Source organism: Acyrthosiphon pisum, chromosome A2 (assembly GCF_005508785.2).
Source record: "Acyrthosiphon pisum isolate AL4f chromosome A2, pea_aphid_22Mar2018_4r6ur, whole genome shotgun sequence".
Classification (NCBI taxonomy): domain Eukaryota; kingdom Metazoa; phylum Arthropoda; class Insecta; order Hemiptera; family Aphididae; genus Acyrthosiphon; species Acyrthosiphon pisum.
The window spans coordinates 10248880-10266785 of NC_042495.1; the positions used below are offsets into that span (position 1 = coordinate 10248880).

Consider the following 17906-nt stretch of genomic DNA (forward strand, 5'->3'; position numbering starts at 1 on the left):
TAAACTTCTAACAAGAGGGACGGACGGACGGCGGCGGTGACGATGACGAGGAGAAGACGGACCTAAGAGGAAAATTCAACAAGACGTTGCAGCGTTCTCGCATTTCCTTTATAATTATTATTTCTCCGCAAAAGAATACAATTAAAACAGCCACCTCTGTCTCTCGAGACCCACGCGGTAATTGGACGTCCTTAAATAGTGCATGCGGCGGAGTTTTTTGGCTTTGGAAACGTAATCCGTTTTCGGCGGGAGAGGCGGCGATGTCGTTGACGTAGTCGGCGTCCGCCTCGGACCCGCGCCATCATCATAAACTCTCTATGCTTCTACAGACATTATCTCTTGCATATTGTACAGCACATTTAACAAAAGTTTTGTCGTTAGTTTAACGGACGGTGATGGGAGGGATACTACAATTACAGTCTATAATATACCAGAGTAATGAATATTGCAAAGGAAAATAACGCGTCGGGATATTAAAAACAGATTTCCCAACAAATAATTTATATTATATTATTATGTATAGGTACTACACGCGCTGTGCCGCTGTTTTGACTTGCGAAAAGCGAAAGAGGTTTACACTCTGCCTCCCGCCCGCTCCACCACCGTCAGACACGAAATCGTATTAAGAGAGCTAATTTTTGCTGAACAATTCCTTTACCCTTTTAACGTTGTATACACGTAGAAATAAAAAGAAACAGCTCCCCACGATAAAAAAAAATAACAACAACAACTACAACCCTTGCAACATTATTTCTTATTTTAGCTTTTAACCTTTTCTTTCGGGCGCAAAGCTTTTAACGTGCGCGCGGAATCGGCATGAATAATTTGAGAGAAACGACGTTAATTTCTGACTGGAAAATACAATTATCGAGGCGCTTAACCGTAAATTATGCGACGAGTCTTTGTTTTTTTCTTTTACGACTTTTAACAGCGATAAAGTGTGTATAATATAAGGAGAACAACACGAATTTATTTATACAATATGTATATATACAGAGCCGCGCGGTTTGAATACGTATGCACCCTTCTCCGTATATAGCAAAACGGGGAATATAAAAATTATAAAACATTAAAGTCAAAAATCGTAAACTCGTTTGTCATGTCTTATGCACGAGCTTTTAACCACCCTACAAACGGAACGCTTGCGATCCACTCGATCGAGTTGCCCAGCATAATATTAAACTCACCCGGCCAAACACGAGTAGGTACATGACTATACGTTTTGTAGGTGTTTAATATTTTAATATGGACGCGTAAAACAACACAACATAGTCTATACGTATATGTACTTCAGTGACGATTACTGCACAATGGACGAATCATTTTAAAGAAAAAACGCTCATAATGCCAGTCGATAAATGGGCTTTTGAAAAATGTATTTAGTAAGAATGAATATTTCATAATATAATAACAGTATTATTCTTTACGTTTTCACTTTACTAATTAAATTGCTACCTACATTTTTAATTTCATACTAAACATATTTTTCTGATATTTATACTGCGATCCTCATAGTTAATTTCTAATTTATGAATTACATTTGAAGTTAAGACACGCGAGTTAGAAATTGTATTTTATGATATCCAAACTATTCATTGCTGATATTTTCTATTCATAAGTAAATTATCTTTTCGCTATTTGCCATGTTAATCAGTATGAAAAAAAGTATGTTGAAATTCAAAATTTTCAAAAAAGATTTTTGTTTAAAAATATCTGCTGAATCCAAAAAGTATACAAATAAAATATACTATATTCCTATGAAAGCACAAAAATTATTCACAAAGCTACACGAATAAAACAAATCCTAACACGTCTGTTGTGATATGGTACATCATTGTCTCGAAATAATAATTAAAAAAACAAAATAAAAATACCACGATTGTCGTCGTTTACGGGCCATCTGTGTATGAGAGGCTCTCTCATTCTCTACAATAAAAATATAATACCTATTAATATAATAATAATATACGTACAATTTTCTACACTGCACTGTACGCGCGATAGCTATGTGCACGACGTATAAAATAATATTACCTACGCGTTATAACTTAGGTATAACATAATATATTATATACCACAACTATAGTACACGGCGTACCAATAATAATAGTGTCTAATGCGTATATCACGTGAGTGTGCGGTGCGCATCCGAAGGGGAAATCGGGTCCGAACCGATTAGGAGATAGAATGTGTGTAGGACGGTCGGCTTTGTTTTTTACAAAAAAAAAAATTGTATGAAAGACAAACACACGGCAATAGTGTGTCTATACACAGAGTGATCGCGGCCGTATATAACATTTTAATACATTTTTATTTATTTTTTTTTTACTCCTACCGGAGTAGCATACAAGTATCTATAAACTCTATAACGACGTATATGTTATATGCATAATATTGCATAATATACCTATAGATTTTTCGTAAAATACCGGTCTGGAGCGCGTGCAGGACAAACATAATATAACAATAATAATATATCGGAGCCGATGTCCCGTTTTCGAATGCATCCCACCGGAATTGACGAGTGCAGCAGCAGCACACCGGCATGTAACTCAATATCCTGTCGGCCAGCGGACCGTACGTTACCCGCGTTAACCCGTGACAACTCGCATTTGCGTTTATCTCGTGGACAATGGAACGGGATAGTGGGTGGGTGGGTGGGTGGGTGGGTGGGTGGGATAAAAATAAAACGCATATATAGATACCAACTTCTGCTGAAGATATAGGGAGAACGCGCGCACACCCGCGATCCGCTACACCCATCACCCGATATTTGTATGTATATATATAATCTTCTCGTGTGTGTTATATAGGGCGCGAAATCATATTTGCTCGCGTGCTTACGTTTAATGTGCGCGAAAAAATCATAGAGTCGGCGGCGGGAGGTGAAAATGATTTTTCCAGTCGTTTTGTCATTTGATAAAGAAATTGCATTTGGATACTGTATACACATAAAACGTCGTCGTCGTCGTCGGGGGAACAATGGCGGCGGGAAAAAGTCAATTTTTCCACTCGTCGGATACACGGCGGTGACTATACATAAACATATATATGTATTTATATACGATTTTCGTGTCATTTACTTTTATGTGCGACGGTGGTCTTATCACACCGCGACCCCTAGAATAATATTATAACAGGGTAATAATAATTCAGTCGCGCGCGCGCGTTCGCAATATTATATAATATACTATATAATACGCCATATTGTACGAAAGCTTATCATACACACTTATATATATAATACGCATATAAAACGAAGCGCTAGGATTATATTCAATAAATTCAACGCGTCTTACGTGTGTGTTTGTATTAGCTTACGTATATATATTACATATGTGTGCGTATTTATATTGTCATATTGATATATTGTAATAACGTATGGGCGCATATATATATATAAAGAGAGAGAGCGTGTACGTGCGTTTGTTTTGTATGCGCGACCCTATAAATATATATTCTCGTTATCGATTTTCGTCAAACACCGATCATCCCTTCACCGCGTGTAAGATTTAACGTACCCCTTCGGTGGACGGACGGGTTGCAGGCTAAAGGTGGTTAAGAAAACAGCAAGTTTTGTCCCGAAATCATATTAAAACATTTCGGCTTAAAAACTCTTCGTGTATATATATGTTATGTGTGTGTGAGAGTGTACGTCTCGAGGCGCACTCCAAAATTCCTCTCTTCTTTCGCGCGAGGCAGCCCGTCCGGAAAAGTTATACGAATTTGCGTCCTTTGTGTTTACGCTTTGCTAAGCCGGTAAAAGGGGTGCGCCCGCACCGCCGCTCCTACGCGCGCTCTTCCCACACCCGCAGGCCGCGGCGGTGGTTGTTTTAAGTGAATTTTAAATGACAACACCGTCGTCGGGCTTTATATAATTTGCGTTTAACACGACCTATTAGACTGCGGGAGACTGCACGGTGGATGCGCTGAGCGGAATCTTTGCGCGCGTGGGTGTAGTGTTCTTTGGCTGTCTCTTTGCCGCCACCTTTTTCGTTTTTATTTCCGCGCCACTATGAAACTCTTTCACCGATCGAGCCGCGGAACTTTTGTCGTGGTTGACGAAACGTATATTGAAAAATTAATTACAGGCGACGACGAGAGATGAGAACTCGATGTTGGTCGTCCCACTGAGAGCGTGTCGCCGCATAACATAATATTATAATATATACCTATAATATTATACACACGGCGTGCGTTTGGTTTTCTTTAAAGACAGATCACCGAGGAGAGTTAAATCACCGACGCACATACATATTATAAGCACCCGACTCTGACAGATCAGAAGCCTGCACGTTAACATGAGCCCGTTGTATATTATGATCATAATAATAATAAGATAATTATTACAAAAGACACGTGTACCACTGGAGCCGCCAGCCCCATCACACGACCACATAACGACGCGGTTTGACCGGATACTCGGTCCCATATGGCCTTAAAACGATCGGAAGAAAATGCACACCGGTGTATCGTCGGCGGGGGGAGGGACAATTATTATATGCGGCTGAGAAAGGGTCGTCGTCGTCGTCGTCGTCGTCGCGGTCGTTCCTAATCGCTCCACGCCGCCGCGCAGGCAGACCATCTCGCCGGCAGTATAATATTAATATCGGGTAATCGAGGAGGAAACCCTGGAGACCGCAGTTAAGCCCGCGTGTACATACGTCCGCCCAACGAGTAAATATCTCAACAAGGTGCTTTCGGACCATAAAAGGCGGAAGAGGATCATCGCCTGGCCCACATGTGTCGGCCGAGAGAAACCAAGTCACGATAGCTGCGCTTCGCCGTGTTGTTTGTGTGTGCGTGTATAATATTATGTTCGTGTGCTCGCAAAGCAATTCCCCTGACAACTTTGGGGACCTTATTGTAAATTCCTCGAGAAAACGGGCCGTGCGCGGTCTCGCGGGTTTAGTAGCGGGTAGGGGCAGTTAACCCCGCTCATAGAAAACCTCGTAAAACGGTGCATAATCCCATTCCGCCGCGTATATATATTATATGGATGATTGTATATAGACATGTTATAGTAGTACGTGTGTCCGCCGCCGTCGTTGGCCTTTGAGTTATACGACTCACCGTAATATAATAATATTATTTTACTCGATCCGCGTCGTCGTCGACGTATCTATATATAATAATATAATATTATGTACGTACATTATAGTGTGTGTGTGTGTGTGTGTGTGTGTGTGTGTGTGTGTGTGTGTGTGTGTGTGTGTATGTGTATGTACACAGCACCTAACCCCGCTCGACCGTTCCGAGGGGGATAGCCCACGGGGCATTGCAAACGTTGCGTGTCAATTAAAAACGCGAGCGCGCGAGCATATGTATATATAACCATTACAATAATAATAATATGACGTGCGTACAGCAGTAACGGACCTATTTAACGGTTGTTTTATAGTCGGAATCACGACACTTGGTCCAATAATAAAACTCAAATTCAATTTCCCTCGTCGAATTTAACGTGTGACCCACCGCCGAGTTTTATGTACCTTTCGACGCCGCCGCCACGGATCTCTCCGATCGTCAAAAATGACTATACTACACGTTTATACGATCGGACGGCCGTACATGACAATTAAACGCAATTACGCGTGCACAAAATACGGCACGTGTGTGTCATCCCGAGGTTTTTTGTGTCGCTCAATATTTAGTGTTTGGTCCCCCACTGCTGCAGCACGATAAATCTCTGGCACCTTGTTTGGCGCAAACACTAACATTTCGCATACCTGCGGCAGTAGAACAGTCTCGCATTAACTACTTATAATAATATGTCTAATATATACAGCGTACGTCGTTTAGATGAATGAGACTCGGTGTTGTATAAAGCTCAAGACATTAAAATATGTGAGAAGGCACGTCATATTTTCTCCGTTCCCTGCCACGCCACACACAATTCGAGCTACCTATATACCGTATAATCGATATTACTTATACGCTCCGGGAATCTAATAATAATATTGCTGAACCGTCGCGTCGTCGGCGGCGAAGGCGGTTTTTGGTCGTTAAAGTCACCGGTTCCGATGATGGAAGAGACGTGCGTTGACAAAACGCGAAGATTCAGCCATACATACAGTATACGCGCATATAATACCGTACCGACGGCGTTTGCGTTTCGTCGGCGATTTTATTGCGACAACAAGCTATACGTCGTATATTTTATATTTTATGTCACATGCGGCGCCCTGGTGGCGGTGATCTCGCGAATACTGAGTACACAACTATTATATAATATGTATATATATAAGTATGTTATTATATTATATACTCCCGCTCCTCTCCCGCCCACACCACCTATTTCTTGACCTCTCCACCATCATCAGTGCCTCGTCAGACGTCGTTCCATCGATCGTAAAAGTATACAAATACTCGCTCGCTATATTATACCAGTACATTAATAATAATAATAATGTGTACGGCCGTGGTATTGGCATTTCGCGGCCATACATTGTTGCGATGTATATACATTACAAGTCATTATATTGTATATATATAATATAGATTTGAGTATAAAATCATTATAATATGTATTTTTTACGACCGGATAATATATAATATCCATTTCGATATTTCTCGAGGCTCGCGTCGTATCGTCTTCTGGTCATTCCACGCCATCGTATCGCATGCACTCTATGCTTTTTCGCCGTAATTACATAATATGGTTCGTAATTTATTGTAAAATACCGTCTGGGCCGTCGATAAAAAAAATAAACACGAGAAAATAATAACCTCCGTTTTTCCTATTTACCTCACACAATGTATCATGGAGTTCGCTCGCCGACTAAATCGGTTAACGGACACAATAATATATATTTTTATACGATGAGACGCGTAATGTATAGCGACGAAACGCGCACCGTTTAATGTTCATATTATTATGACGACCTTACCATACTATAATATAATATTGTAGAGTACGCGTGAGAGAATAACATTTTTCTTGTCTCCGCGTGTTCGTTCATGGAAATACTTCGATTAAACGAGAGTTTTCAATCGAAACGACAAGACTCCGTAGGTACACCTAACCTAACCTATATAATATGATACCGCAGAGCGATCTGCGTGCTTTTCGACCGAGGACCACGCAATAACCGCGAAGGAAAACAATACGCTTCGGGTCGCGAACCGCGGACGTCAATGTTGAGAATCATCGAGTTGGCACGCTCACCCACGCACATAATAATATTATCAAGTCCACCCGACGAAATCGTTATAATTATATATATATATTATTATTTGATGCATGTATCCCACACAAAGCCGACGCCGGTGCGCGGTTGCATATTATTATTATTATTATATAGGAATGCTTTGACGGAGAAAACAATTCGGCAAACAACGTCTTATCATATATACATATACGACTATATATAGTTACTACTATATTATTATTCCTAAATACTGATATAATATATATATATATATATATATATATATTATGTACATACACTGCCTCCCTCAAGATCCAGGAATTCGTAGGCTGCAAAATGCGCGCGGGCCCAGCACGTCATATAATAATAATTTGTAAGTACGCACATTACACACGCATAATTTATCGTCGTATTTATCTGTCGTAATTCCGTCGAGTGCAAATAATATCATATAGTATTATGTAGACGACGACGGTGACGATGGTGACAGAGGGGGCGACGTTCCATCGGGGGTGCGGGTTAGTACCTGCTGAGTAGTCCGTCGTGGTTTATGCAACGCGCAATAGCAATTCCGTATTATTCTATCGATTCCGAACGAAAAGTTCTTAGGTAGGTTTTTAGTATTTTTATCTAAGCATTCTAAAATATATTGTTATACTTACGTACATTTTTATTTTTTTTAAACGTTTATGAATTTATGATAAAATCCTAGTATTTGTATACACAGGTGGAAAGTTAAACCTTTTTGCTGACGAGTTTAAAATGTTCACCATCTGCAGTGAATTGTTACGCCTGCAGTAGTAATAAGTAATATAAACGAGTACTACTGCACCAATGAACGGGTTCGTAAAAATAATAAATGCAAAATATGAAAAAAAAATCACGCAGACCTTGACAGTGTACAATGAATTTATAACCGTCGGCAAGGCAATTCCTTAAATTATGATGTACCTACCTACAGTATAATGTTCGTAGGTACATACGAATGTGTACAATACATTATGGCGAATATCATGATTTAATGATATACATTATAGTACCTACGTGTATTGTAGGTATTGCGATTCAATGATAAAACGCCGACTTAATGAGCAGCAGTATAATATTATTAAGGAGAATATATTACTACCAATCGAATATTACGTACGGCGTAATATGTATCGACGGATCACGTGACGGTTCGCGTTTTGAAGTGGTAATTATTTGAAATCGAAAATTGTTATTGAAATCATAGAGACCGTACTAAAAAATAGGCATATTTTGAATCAACGACAAGGAAAAAGTTGATTATTTTTATTATGGACCACGATGCGTGCGTCGACGATGGTGAAACATAAAAAACCATGTTATATCGTCCGGACGTTCACGTGTGCACAATTATTAACCTGCGCCGGAGAGATCAGCTGCAATAACTTCCGGCAGCGACGAAATTTCACACAAACAACAACGTACCCCATCCCCCTTCATCCTTATAGTGACCGTATAATATTCGTCTGCGTAATTGTTAAAACTAAAACACTAATTCGTTTTCAGTCGTTCATCGGGCCCCAGCCGGTCGGCAGCGCACGCGCACAACACTATTATACGGTGGCTATAAATCGGCCGCTAAATTACATAATATTGTGTTGTGTGTAGGTGGCACACGACAACGATCGGGTCGGGAAACCGAAGTCGACGGTCTCCGTGTGTGGCGAAACGCCGTCGGAAGACTGTGCCAACTACAGTCGCCATCAAGGACACACGCACAGGTATTCACACCGCAGGTACGACACGTTGCAGATATATATATATATATATTGTTATATAATGTACGACGCGACACGTCCTACCGATAACGAGAAAACCGAGTTCACTTAGCGCGAGCGCTCCCTTATCGGGTTGTTTACACGACACCACGACGGCGATTAATATAATTACTGCAGAACCGACCGATTTCGACCGACAAGTAGACGATAGGTACCTCTACATTTTATAATATGTAGGTACCTAACAGTTGTACACGGGCGTAACGCGAGTATTCACTTAGCCATTTGCCTGCGCGTTCGATTATAATATATTAAACTGCAACGCTGCAATAATGCTATACGATAAACGCATAATATACGTATATACATATATATTATGAATCCGATAGTCTCAGAAACACGCGCCGACAATTATTATTATTATTATTATTACGGTCGTTTCGTTACGAATCGTAAAAGGAAAGAGAAAAAAAACCAAACCCAAGTATAATAACGATTTATTTCCGAATCGCTCCCCACGCGTCGCACACGCACGCACACGATGACGGAGAGCGTTCGAATGTAGCGTATGCGTCACGGAGATAAAAAACAAACCGTACTATAGTGACTATAATACGGGTGTGTGTGTGTGTGTGTGTGTGTGCACGACTAAAGAGATTCACCGCAGGTCGCGCGAAAAGGGTCGTGGCCGTGTGTGTGTGTGTGTGTGTGCATATTATACAAATATGGTTATTCTAATCGAAGCTCGCGCACGCCTCGCGCAAATCGTTCTTTAGGTTTCACGGGGAGGCGGCGGACCGGAAACAGACCGTTGTCGCACTGCACGCGTCTGAATGTGCATCACTGTAAAAGTATTATTATCCTGCAGGACCGTTTTTCATCCGTCGCATAATCGACACGACGAGATAGGTACTACTACTACCTACTAATAATAATGTATTATTATGGTGTAATAAATAATTTTATTCATGCTCTGGAAATTTGTGCGTTTCCTCGCTCTCTATATATTCTCCCTCTCCTTCGGAGTAGACAACTATGTACAACTGATATTGATATACAGAGAATTATTCATTGAGAAACAAAAGTGTCAAAAGTGTGGCGCGTGGACACGATACGACAAAAGATTATTAAATATAATATTATCAAACATTCGCTTAGCCGTTCGTTACTGAAAATGAGCTACTGGAATTTAATTATTTCGTCTGCGGCGATAAGCCCGTCTTCCCGGCGCGGAGATCGTAAAAACATCGTTGTGCATTTTTCGGGACGACAGACTTTACGACTGTATTGCTCGATGTTTTTCAATTATTATTCGGTGGCGTGCGTGGGGTGAGGGTCGGCCAAACATATTCGGACACAGAAATGCATTTTCTCGTGACCATTTGTACGGCGATATTTTCTTTTCTCTTTTTATGTTTTTACTGCGCAACATAAAAAAAACAAAAAAAGAAAAAAACAATATTTCTTCTCGGTAATAACCGAAATACCTTTTTACTGTTATGTGCTTCGTAGCCGGAGGGACGCTCTGCTGCAGCGAGCAAGGAATCCAATTTGTGCGCCGGCCATGGGGAAGAATACAATAATGAGTGGACCCTTCAAGAGTTTGTATACGCGAATTTTAATAGCGACAGATCAAAGGTAAACGGTTATATTCCCTGGGGATTGTCTTCATTCGGACAATTTACGTTTTCAGAAACGTTCTTAAAAATACTATGGTGGTGGCGTACACAAAGGGTTTTCGTCCAAAGTTCACTATGGTGTTCGAAAACTTATTTGTAATCATGTCAATAAAACTCGAAATTGCTAAAAAGGTCGAAATGTTTTTTAATAAAACATCGCTAGCGTCTTATGGTATATTGGTAGAAGACGTACTTATTCTCTTCCAACACTTAACAAAATCAAATTACATTTTACAACATGCAACCGCCATTCCTATATTGTATGTCTACGCTTTTAGGAAATGCGTGTACATATATAACATAGGTAGGTACAATAGGCAAATGATAATATATGTGTGCACTGAAACGGTAGACTATAATTCTTCGTATAAAGCGACCCTTAAAATCTTATCGAATGACACTTAAAACCCTGCGGCCAATAATTACTATATACGTATGGACTATATGGACTATATACGTGTACCTGCGAAGGTCGAGAATTTTGGGTTCTTTGACACGGTCGCTAAAACCCGATCGGAATGACATTCGCATCGGAATTTGTCCCCTGCTCGCGCACTCAAAATGGGCAATAAACGTTATACCGAACGGATAATATATAATATATATATTTATAGGGTTGATGGTCGCACGGGAGGGGCGGTGTATAAAGTGTTTTCGGGTGTACGTGGCCTGTGTAAACAAGACTTTCTGCGGAATATTTCGCACGGGAATTAATGAGCAAAGGGGATGGGAGACGGCGGTAGAGAAACAATAAAACTGAGATATACGCCGTGCAATGCGTATATGTGTATACTATGCATATAGCGAGAGGCTCGCCTTTACGACGGGTCTGCCACCACTGTCGTTCACCCTGCCCTTTTTGTCCATCCATAAAATGGTCACACAGTGTAAGTTTAATAATTTATATTTCCATATAAGAGGATTTCCCCTCCGCCCCACATCAACAACAACAGCAGATCAGTGGCCGGGCGGGTGGATGAAATGGGCTCGGAATTATTTTATAATGCTTATTTATGCGAGGCGCTTTACTTCAGAAGTGGCGCATTAAAATCCCCGAGACGTAAGTATTCGAAAGGCAATAACGAAACCGCCATTGATCCCCTCCGCGGTATACAGCAGTGTTACATATGCGTATTATATAGTATATAATACTTCGTAAAGGAAAATCAAAATCTAGCTAGACTATATATAAGCGGGTTCAAAAAGGTATATTTAAGTACTATTATAATAGTATAATATTGTAATAATAACGACTCGAGAAACGATCATAATATTATATCATAATATGTACGTCTTGTCGCGTGTTTTTACACTGGAGGACTATTATGTTATTTACTTATTTTAATAATATGATGTTCAATATAATATAATGAGTAGTTGTTACCATAAATCGAACTGTGCTCAGCGATTATACACTTGGATCACACCGGTGCAGTAATACGCATACACTCTATTATATACACGTCAAAATCACTATATCAAAGTAAACCGTATAGCATGGCGTGTGTTCGTGTGTGTTTATGTTAATCGGTTTTTAGTGATCGTCTACGACTAAATATTATGTAATTGGGACGTCAAAAATCTCGGATGGCGTGAATTCGATTCCCTTGCCCGCGTTAGCGTCAATGAATATTTAACACCCACCCCACACACCCCCTCATCACCACACTGGGCGCGGACCGGACGGTCCGACGAGGTGGTGATTTTGCATCCGTGAAATGATCACAAAGAAACTACGGACCGGGCTTTTGATGTGCTCGATTTCGATTAAAATCGCGTTATTATTAAATCCCGGGCGACGCTGTCTCGCCTCGACGCGACAAAAGGTCGCTACCCGCACAGCGAGCGGCGGGTTTTGAAACGTAAAACGAGCGCGCCACGTCCAAGGGTTACGCTGGCGATGGGTCTGTAGACCGCAGCGCCGTTTGACATCTCTTGTTTTCGGGTCTGCTGAAACCCCCCGTGGAACGAACGAGACCGGACATCAAAGCGAGAAGAGTCGGATTGCTGACCAACGCCAGTTTCGAGTTAAGTGAGCGCGCGTGCACACACACACACACCCACACAATAACGCAAATAGTTATAGGTTGTGGAACGCACACTCGCCGAAGCGTAACCCAATAACAACAGTGATAATATAATATTATTGTAATATAGTTATGAGCTAGTAGTTTATCTTGACATTCGGCAACTGTTAAGATTTTTAAAACCAGGGTCTAAAAAGTATCCAATTCTCTATTTTAGTCCGTGAGATTATGATTCATTTTTTTAACGAAGGTAATATAGTTTTCTGAACACTGTTTTTTTTTTTCAACCGTTGCCGAGTGCCACGATGAACTGCACTGGTTATAAGCACAACGCCGTTCCGAACTCAGGTAAGATGCCCGTACATACGCATCCACTAGTGCCGGCGTGTGTAGTTGATTGCCTACTCGGTATGCCTTGTGAATTAGTGTGTGTGTGTTCGTGTGTGTTATACCAGCCGACGTGGCGGACTTGCGACGGATATACTTCCGAGATTTACAACTTTTGTGCGGCGAAAACACGGACGGCGGAGAAGTTACGTCCCTTTCCTGATCAGTCCTGCGCGATTTTACCCACCCCGACCTGCGTTTGAAGTACGAGGGTTATATTATTATTATTATTATTACCACCGTGGTATAATACGCGAGGCGTTTGGTTATGATGCGCTGTGCGTGCCGAACCCGGTAATGATGATTCATGTTTGAATATTTGCGGCAGTTAAGTCTTCGTCGAACGGTAATATAAACTTTCTTACCCTGCCGCCGAGTCTCGATCGAGTCGACGGTGGCATTAAAAGTACGCGACGTTCGATGTGTACGTGACTTGCGAGCGGAAGCGGATTTTTAGATGTCACGCGGCCGACCGGAAACGCCTGTGAAACGTAACTAGACACCCCCTCGAGAAGTCCTCCCGCCAGCCCATCAGTAATCGACTCTGGTGTGTTAATTGCGAATGCTACCAGAATGCATAAAATCGATATTTATAATAAAAACGGAAATTTGCCATTAAAAATAGCAACGGTGGCGTCACCGATCTAGAAAATTACTAAATACACTTTGGCACAATGAGTATTAAGAATTACGATATAATACCCAACTATATTATTATCATAGATATTATTATATTATTATAAAAGATGAAATTTAAGGAGACTGTAATGATCGCATAACAACAGTAGCAATCCGATACAAAAACGGAGTCCATTGTCATAGTATACGATTGATTCAGCGGGATCAGTACTACAAACATTAATCTAATGCTTTTCCAGTCCAGACTTAAGGTCTACGGTATACTATTACTGAGTATATAATATATAATAGTAATAACAATAACGACGACGATGACGAGTTTTTCTAATGCCAACAACAATGTACAACAAATATGAGGTGGGTATTATTGGATAATCGACGACGACGGTAGCCAGTAATATAATATAAATATATATTATTATAAAAGTCGTATATAATATGTCCGTATAGACTAGAAACGTCCAAGCAGATTGAATTACTTGTATGCAACTATAAACAAATCGACGACTAGTTATATTATATTATAGTGCTCGTGCGAGGATACACGAATATCGGAATCTAAAGCCTCAGGTTTTTCGGTGTTTTTTGTAAGCCGTAACGCTCCGTCGATATCGGTAAATGTATTATTTTTTTTTTTTGGTTTTTTAATTTAAACATTGAAATAAAAGCCAACAGCTATACTTATATAGGTCTACTCTGGTGTATGACCTACCAGTTTAATGATTGCCTATGAATTAATATGATGCGTTTTATCGCCGCATTAATATCTGGAAATTACTGAGTACTATAATAATTACTAGCTACGGAAAAGAGGGTCAGGAATTTTACCCTCGGACGAAACGGGAAAAAATATGTCGGCATAATACGTTCGCCATCGTCAACGGAATATTATATTATTATATATAAAAACACAGTGGAAACGGTTTTTAATAAAAGAAATTTCGATGTTTCGGACCAAACCGCCGGGGATTCGTAGTGGCGGGGGAGGGGTACTTTAATTACATTTATTGCATTCCACACCCGAAAGAAAAAATATTGATGGCTACGCACACGGCAATATGAACGACGGATGGCTTCCAATCTCCCTTCCATTGTCTTCGGTTAATTACGGGGAAGCGCGGAAGAAAAGGGTTAAACACGAGGCCCGTTGTTATTATTAAAACGTTTCCATATCTCTTTTTGATCTCCACTTTTAGCCACCACCACCCAACACCCCCACGCCAAGAACTCCCTTGCCGTCGTTTCCATGTAATAATAATTGTTTCATATTTGACGTAATACGACCGACACGAAAATATCAATATCCTCCTTCGACGTCCGCCACGCCACCCACGCACGCGGCCCAGAGTTAATTATTACGACTATACGGGACGGCGGCTTCTTGGTATTTATGCTGCACAAACGGAAAAGGAAAAACTTTATGGTCCGCCTGAGGCGGAAACGACCTTTGGAAATGTCAGTGGCGGCTAATAGTAATAATACAACGTAAGAAAAGGGTATTTAAATAGACATATATATTATATTATACAGCGTACGTATACACAAACGGTATATAGTGATCATTGGCTTTTCTTGACAATGGTTATTATACGGTATGGTTTCTATTGTCAGTGACGTGTACAAGACATTGAAGCTCGCGCCCCTTTGGTATAGTAAAACAAAAGGCCACCAACTCACGACTGATTCGCAAGAACATTTACGAGGGTGTAATTTCTTTTTATTCAAAAAAGTAAATATCAATTATCTAATTAAAGCTTAATACTTCCGGACAATAAACTGCGTCAGCGGTATCAAAATCGTTTGAGGAATTACGTAGAAACGGTTTCTGTGTATTGAACTATAGAGTGCCACTGTGGAATGGCAAGGGATAAAATAATTTAGTTTAAAAAAATATTTATTAAAATTAATTGTGTAGATGTAATTTTTTACAATATTTAAGAAACTAAATTCCGTAAAACGTATAACAAGCTATAGTTATAACTACAATATCATATATAAAATGTATATTTTCTTTTATGACCACTAAAATTGCCCGTTCATCAAAGGATTAAATAATAATGTTATAAAAAATATTATTTATTTAAAATAAATTTTGTTATATATACGCCTTATTATTTTTACCATTTTTTTATAGTTAAATTTAAAGTTATTGTATAGAACTCAAAATGTATTGAAGTTTTTCCGCACACAAATCATTATAGCGTGAAATAAATCGATTAATTGCTATATTATGAGGTTGTTTATGTTGTCCTAACTGCCAGACACAGCGTTTTCTAATAATAATATTCAAGGGACTACAGCGAATAGGAGACGGATTAATGTTCGGCATCGTTAGCACACGGCCAGTGTTGCCAATCAACTATGTCTCTGTCAATTGTCCAATCAGCAGCGAGTGATTTATGCGCTCCCGCCGCCCCTTTGGGATCTAATTAGAGTTTAATTCTGAGAGATGATCGTCGCCGGCGTCGTCGTCGCCCACTCAGACGTTTCCTTAATGAAACCCTCTTCACCTCTTACCACCGTTCTTCGATATTTCTCTCTTCCCCACTCCACTTGCTTTAGTGCTGTTCACCGGATAGTCGTGTATAATAACGCGAGTGAAAGGATGAGAGAGTGCAGAGGTGGATTCGGAATTCAAGACGAATGAACAGGAAACTATCGATCGGCCAATTAAACCTAATCAGTCGGTGTAGATTACGTTTGAAGAGAATGAGACAGAGTGTGAGAGAGAGGGTGAGAGTGAGAGAATAAAATACAAAACACACAGAGACTTCCGATGAGGTGGATAAAGGGCAGCCAAATATCCTCATAAGAGTCCAATGCACCACACTTATAAGGGACTAACCCGAGATCTATTGTCAATAAATATTATATGGATAGGTATATAATAAGCCTAAAAGCTTCTGTCCAACTCCCCTACGTATATTGCGAAGAATCGGGTTACGCGCGCATTTCAGGTGAAAGAAAAATCGAAATGATTTTTTTTCTCAATGTTATGTTTAGTTCTTGACCAGAATGAAACTCGATACGTCCAATAGACTAAATGGACTGGTCAATATAATGTATATATATATATAAATAGAGATAGAAGAAGCTTTTGGGTAGTCCGCACAAATGGAGACGATACGTATACGTTTACACACTGTCAACCGATTCGGAAATCCGTATGGGGAAATCCTGGTGGGCCGTTCGTTTTATTTTATGCTAATGCGCGAATGAGAGACACCCCCTCATTGTTGTTGTAACACTATATATACACCTTTCGATCGTAAGATATTATATTTCTCGAGTATATATATACTTTATTTTTTATGTTTGCGCGCGTATACAAATATACAATATAAATATAATACATTATATATTTATAGATATATGTACATATATATACCGTACACCGTGCGTGCGTGGAATTGAAGTTTTTGTGTCAAACAGACGGCTAGTCAAGGTCCATCGAATATACGTATATATTAAATGTGTATGTGTGTGTGGATCTGTAAATTAGCAGCACGTGTAACCTAATATTAAACAGGATACTCAAATTTATTGTTCATCAGTACAATTCAGAGTTTTTGACCACCCTCAACGAATTTGTCGGTACTGGGACGCACGAAGGTAAGTAACCGCACACCCTGCAGGGTGTATTTTAGTGGAAATATTTCACGAGTTATTCAAAAAACAAAAAGCAAAAAGAAGGGGTGCAGAGTACTTGTGTAAATAATAAACGGAAAATGAGATTTCAAGTACGAAAACATCACTTACCCCGCAGTTTTTGGGCGTCGACCAACTGTCGTTCTAGACTTCCTTTGACTTCCCTTTCACGGAGCACGTCCATTTTCAACTCGGCTGCAATAAAACAAAAACGTATTGAGTACATGATAAGCGAATTATTGAAGTAATACAATAATAATTATCATTCATATTATATATTTAGTAAACGCGCTGACAACTATTTTTTCAGGGTTGCATACATATTGTACGGTATAAGAGTGGTTACCTATAAGACTCCAGCCCCGCACTATATTGTACCACCACTATAATAATAACAATAACAATATATATCATCTGTAACACACACACACACACAATATAATAATATATTATATACGCAAGCACAGTATATCCCACATAACATATTATATTTATGTACTATATATGTGTATATGGGCTATATGTGTGCAGTACGCGTGAGAGGAGCTATATCGAAGGCTTGCGGGGAAACGTTGTGTTAATCCCGATTTGAAGGGTCGTGTCGGTTAGTCACCCAAGGCTGTTTACTCG

General features: G+C 39.9%; 1 protein-coding gene across 1 annotated transcript in view; it reads right to left on the reverse strand.

Annotated features, from left to right (window-relative positions):
* LOC100167680 (dachshund homolog 2) overlaps nt 1–17906 on the reverse strand; it is a 130763-nt gene that overhangs the window by 11336 nt on the left and 101521 nt on the right. The window contains exon 9 of the mRNA XM_001945011.5: nt 17388–17471. Within this exon, the coding sequence (XP_001945046.2) occupies nt 17388–17471 (84 nt within the window). The remainder of the gene's footprint in view (nt 1–17387; nt 17472–17906) is intronic.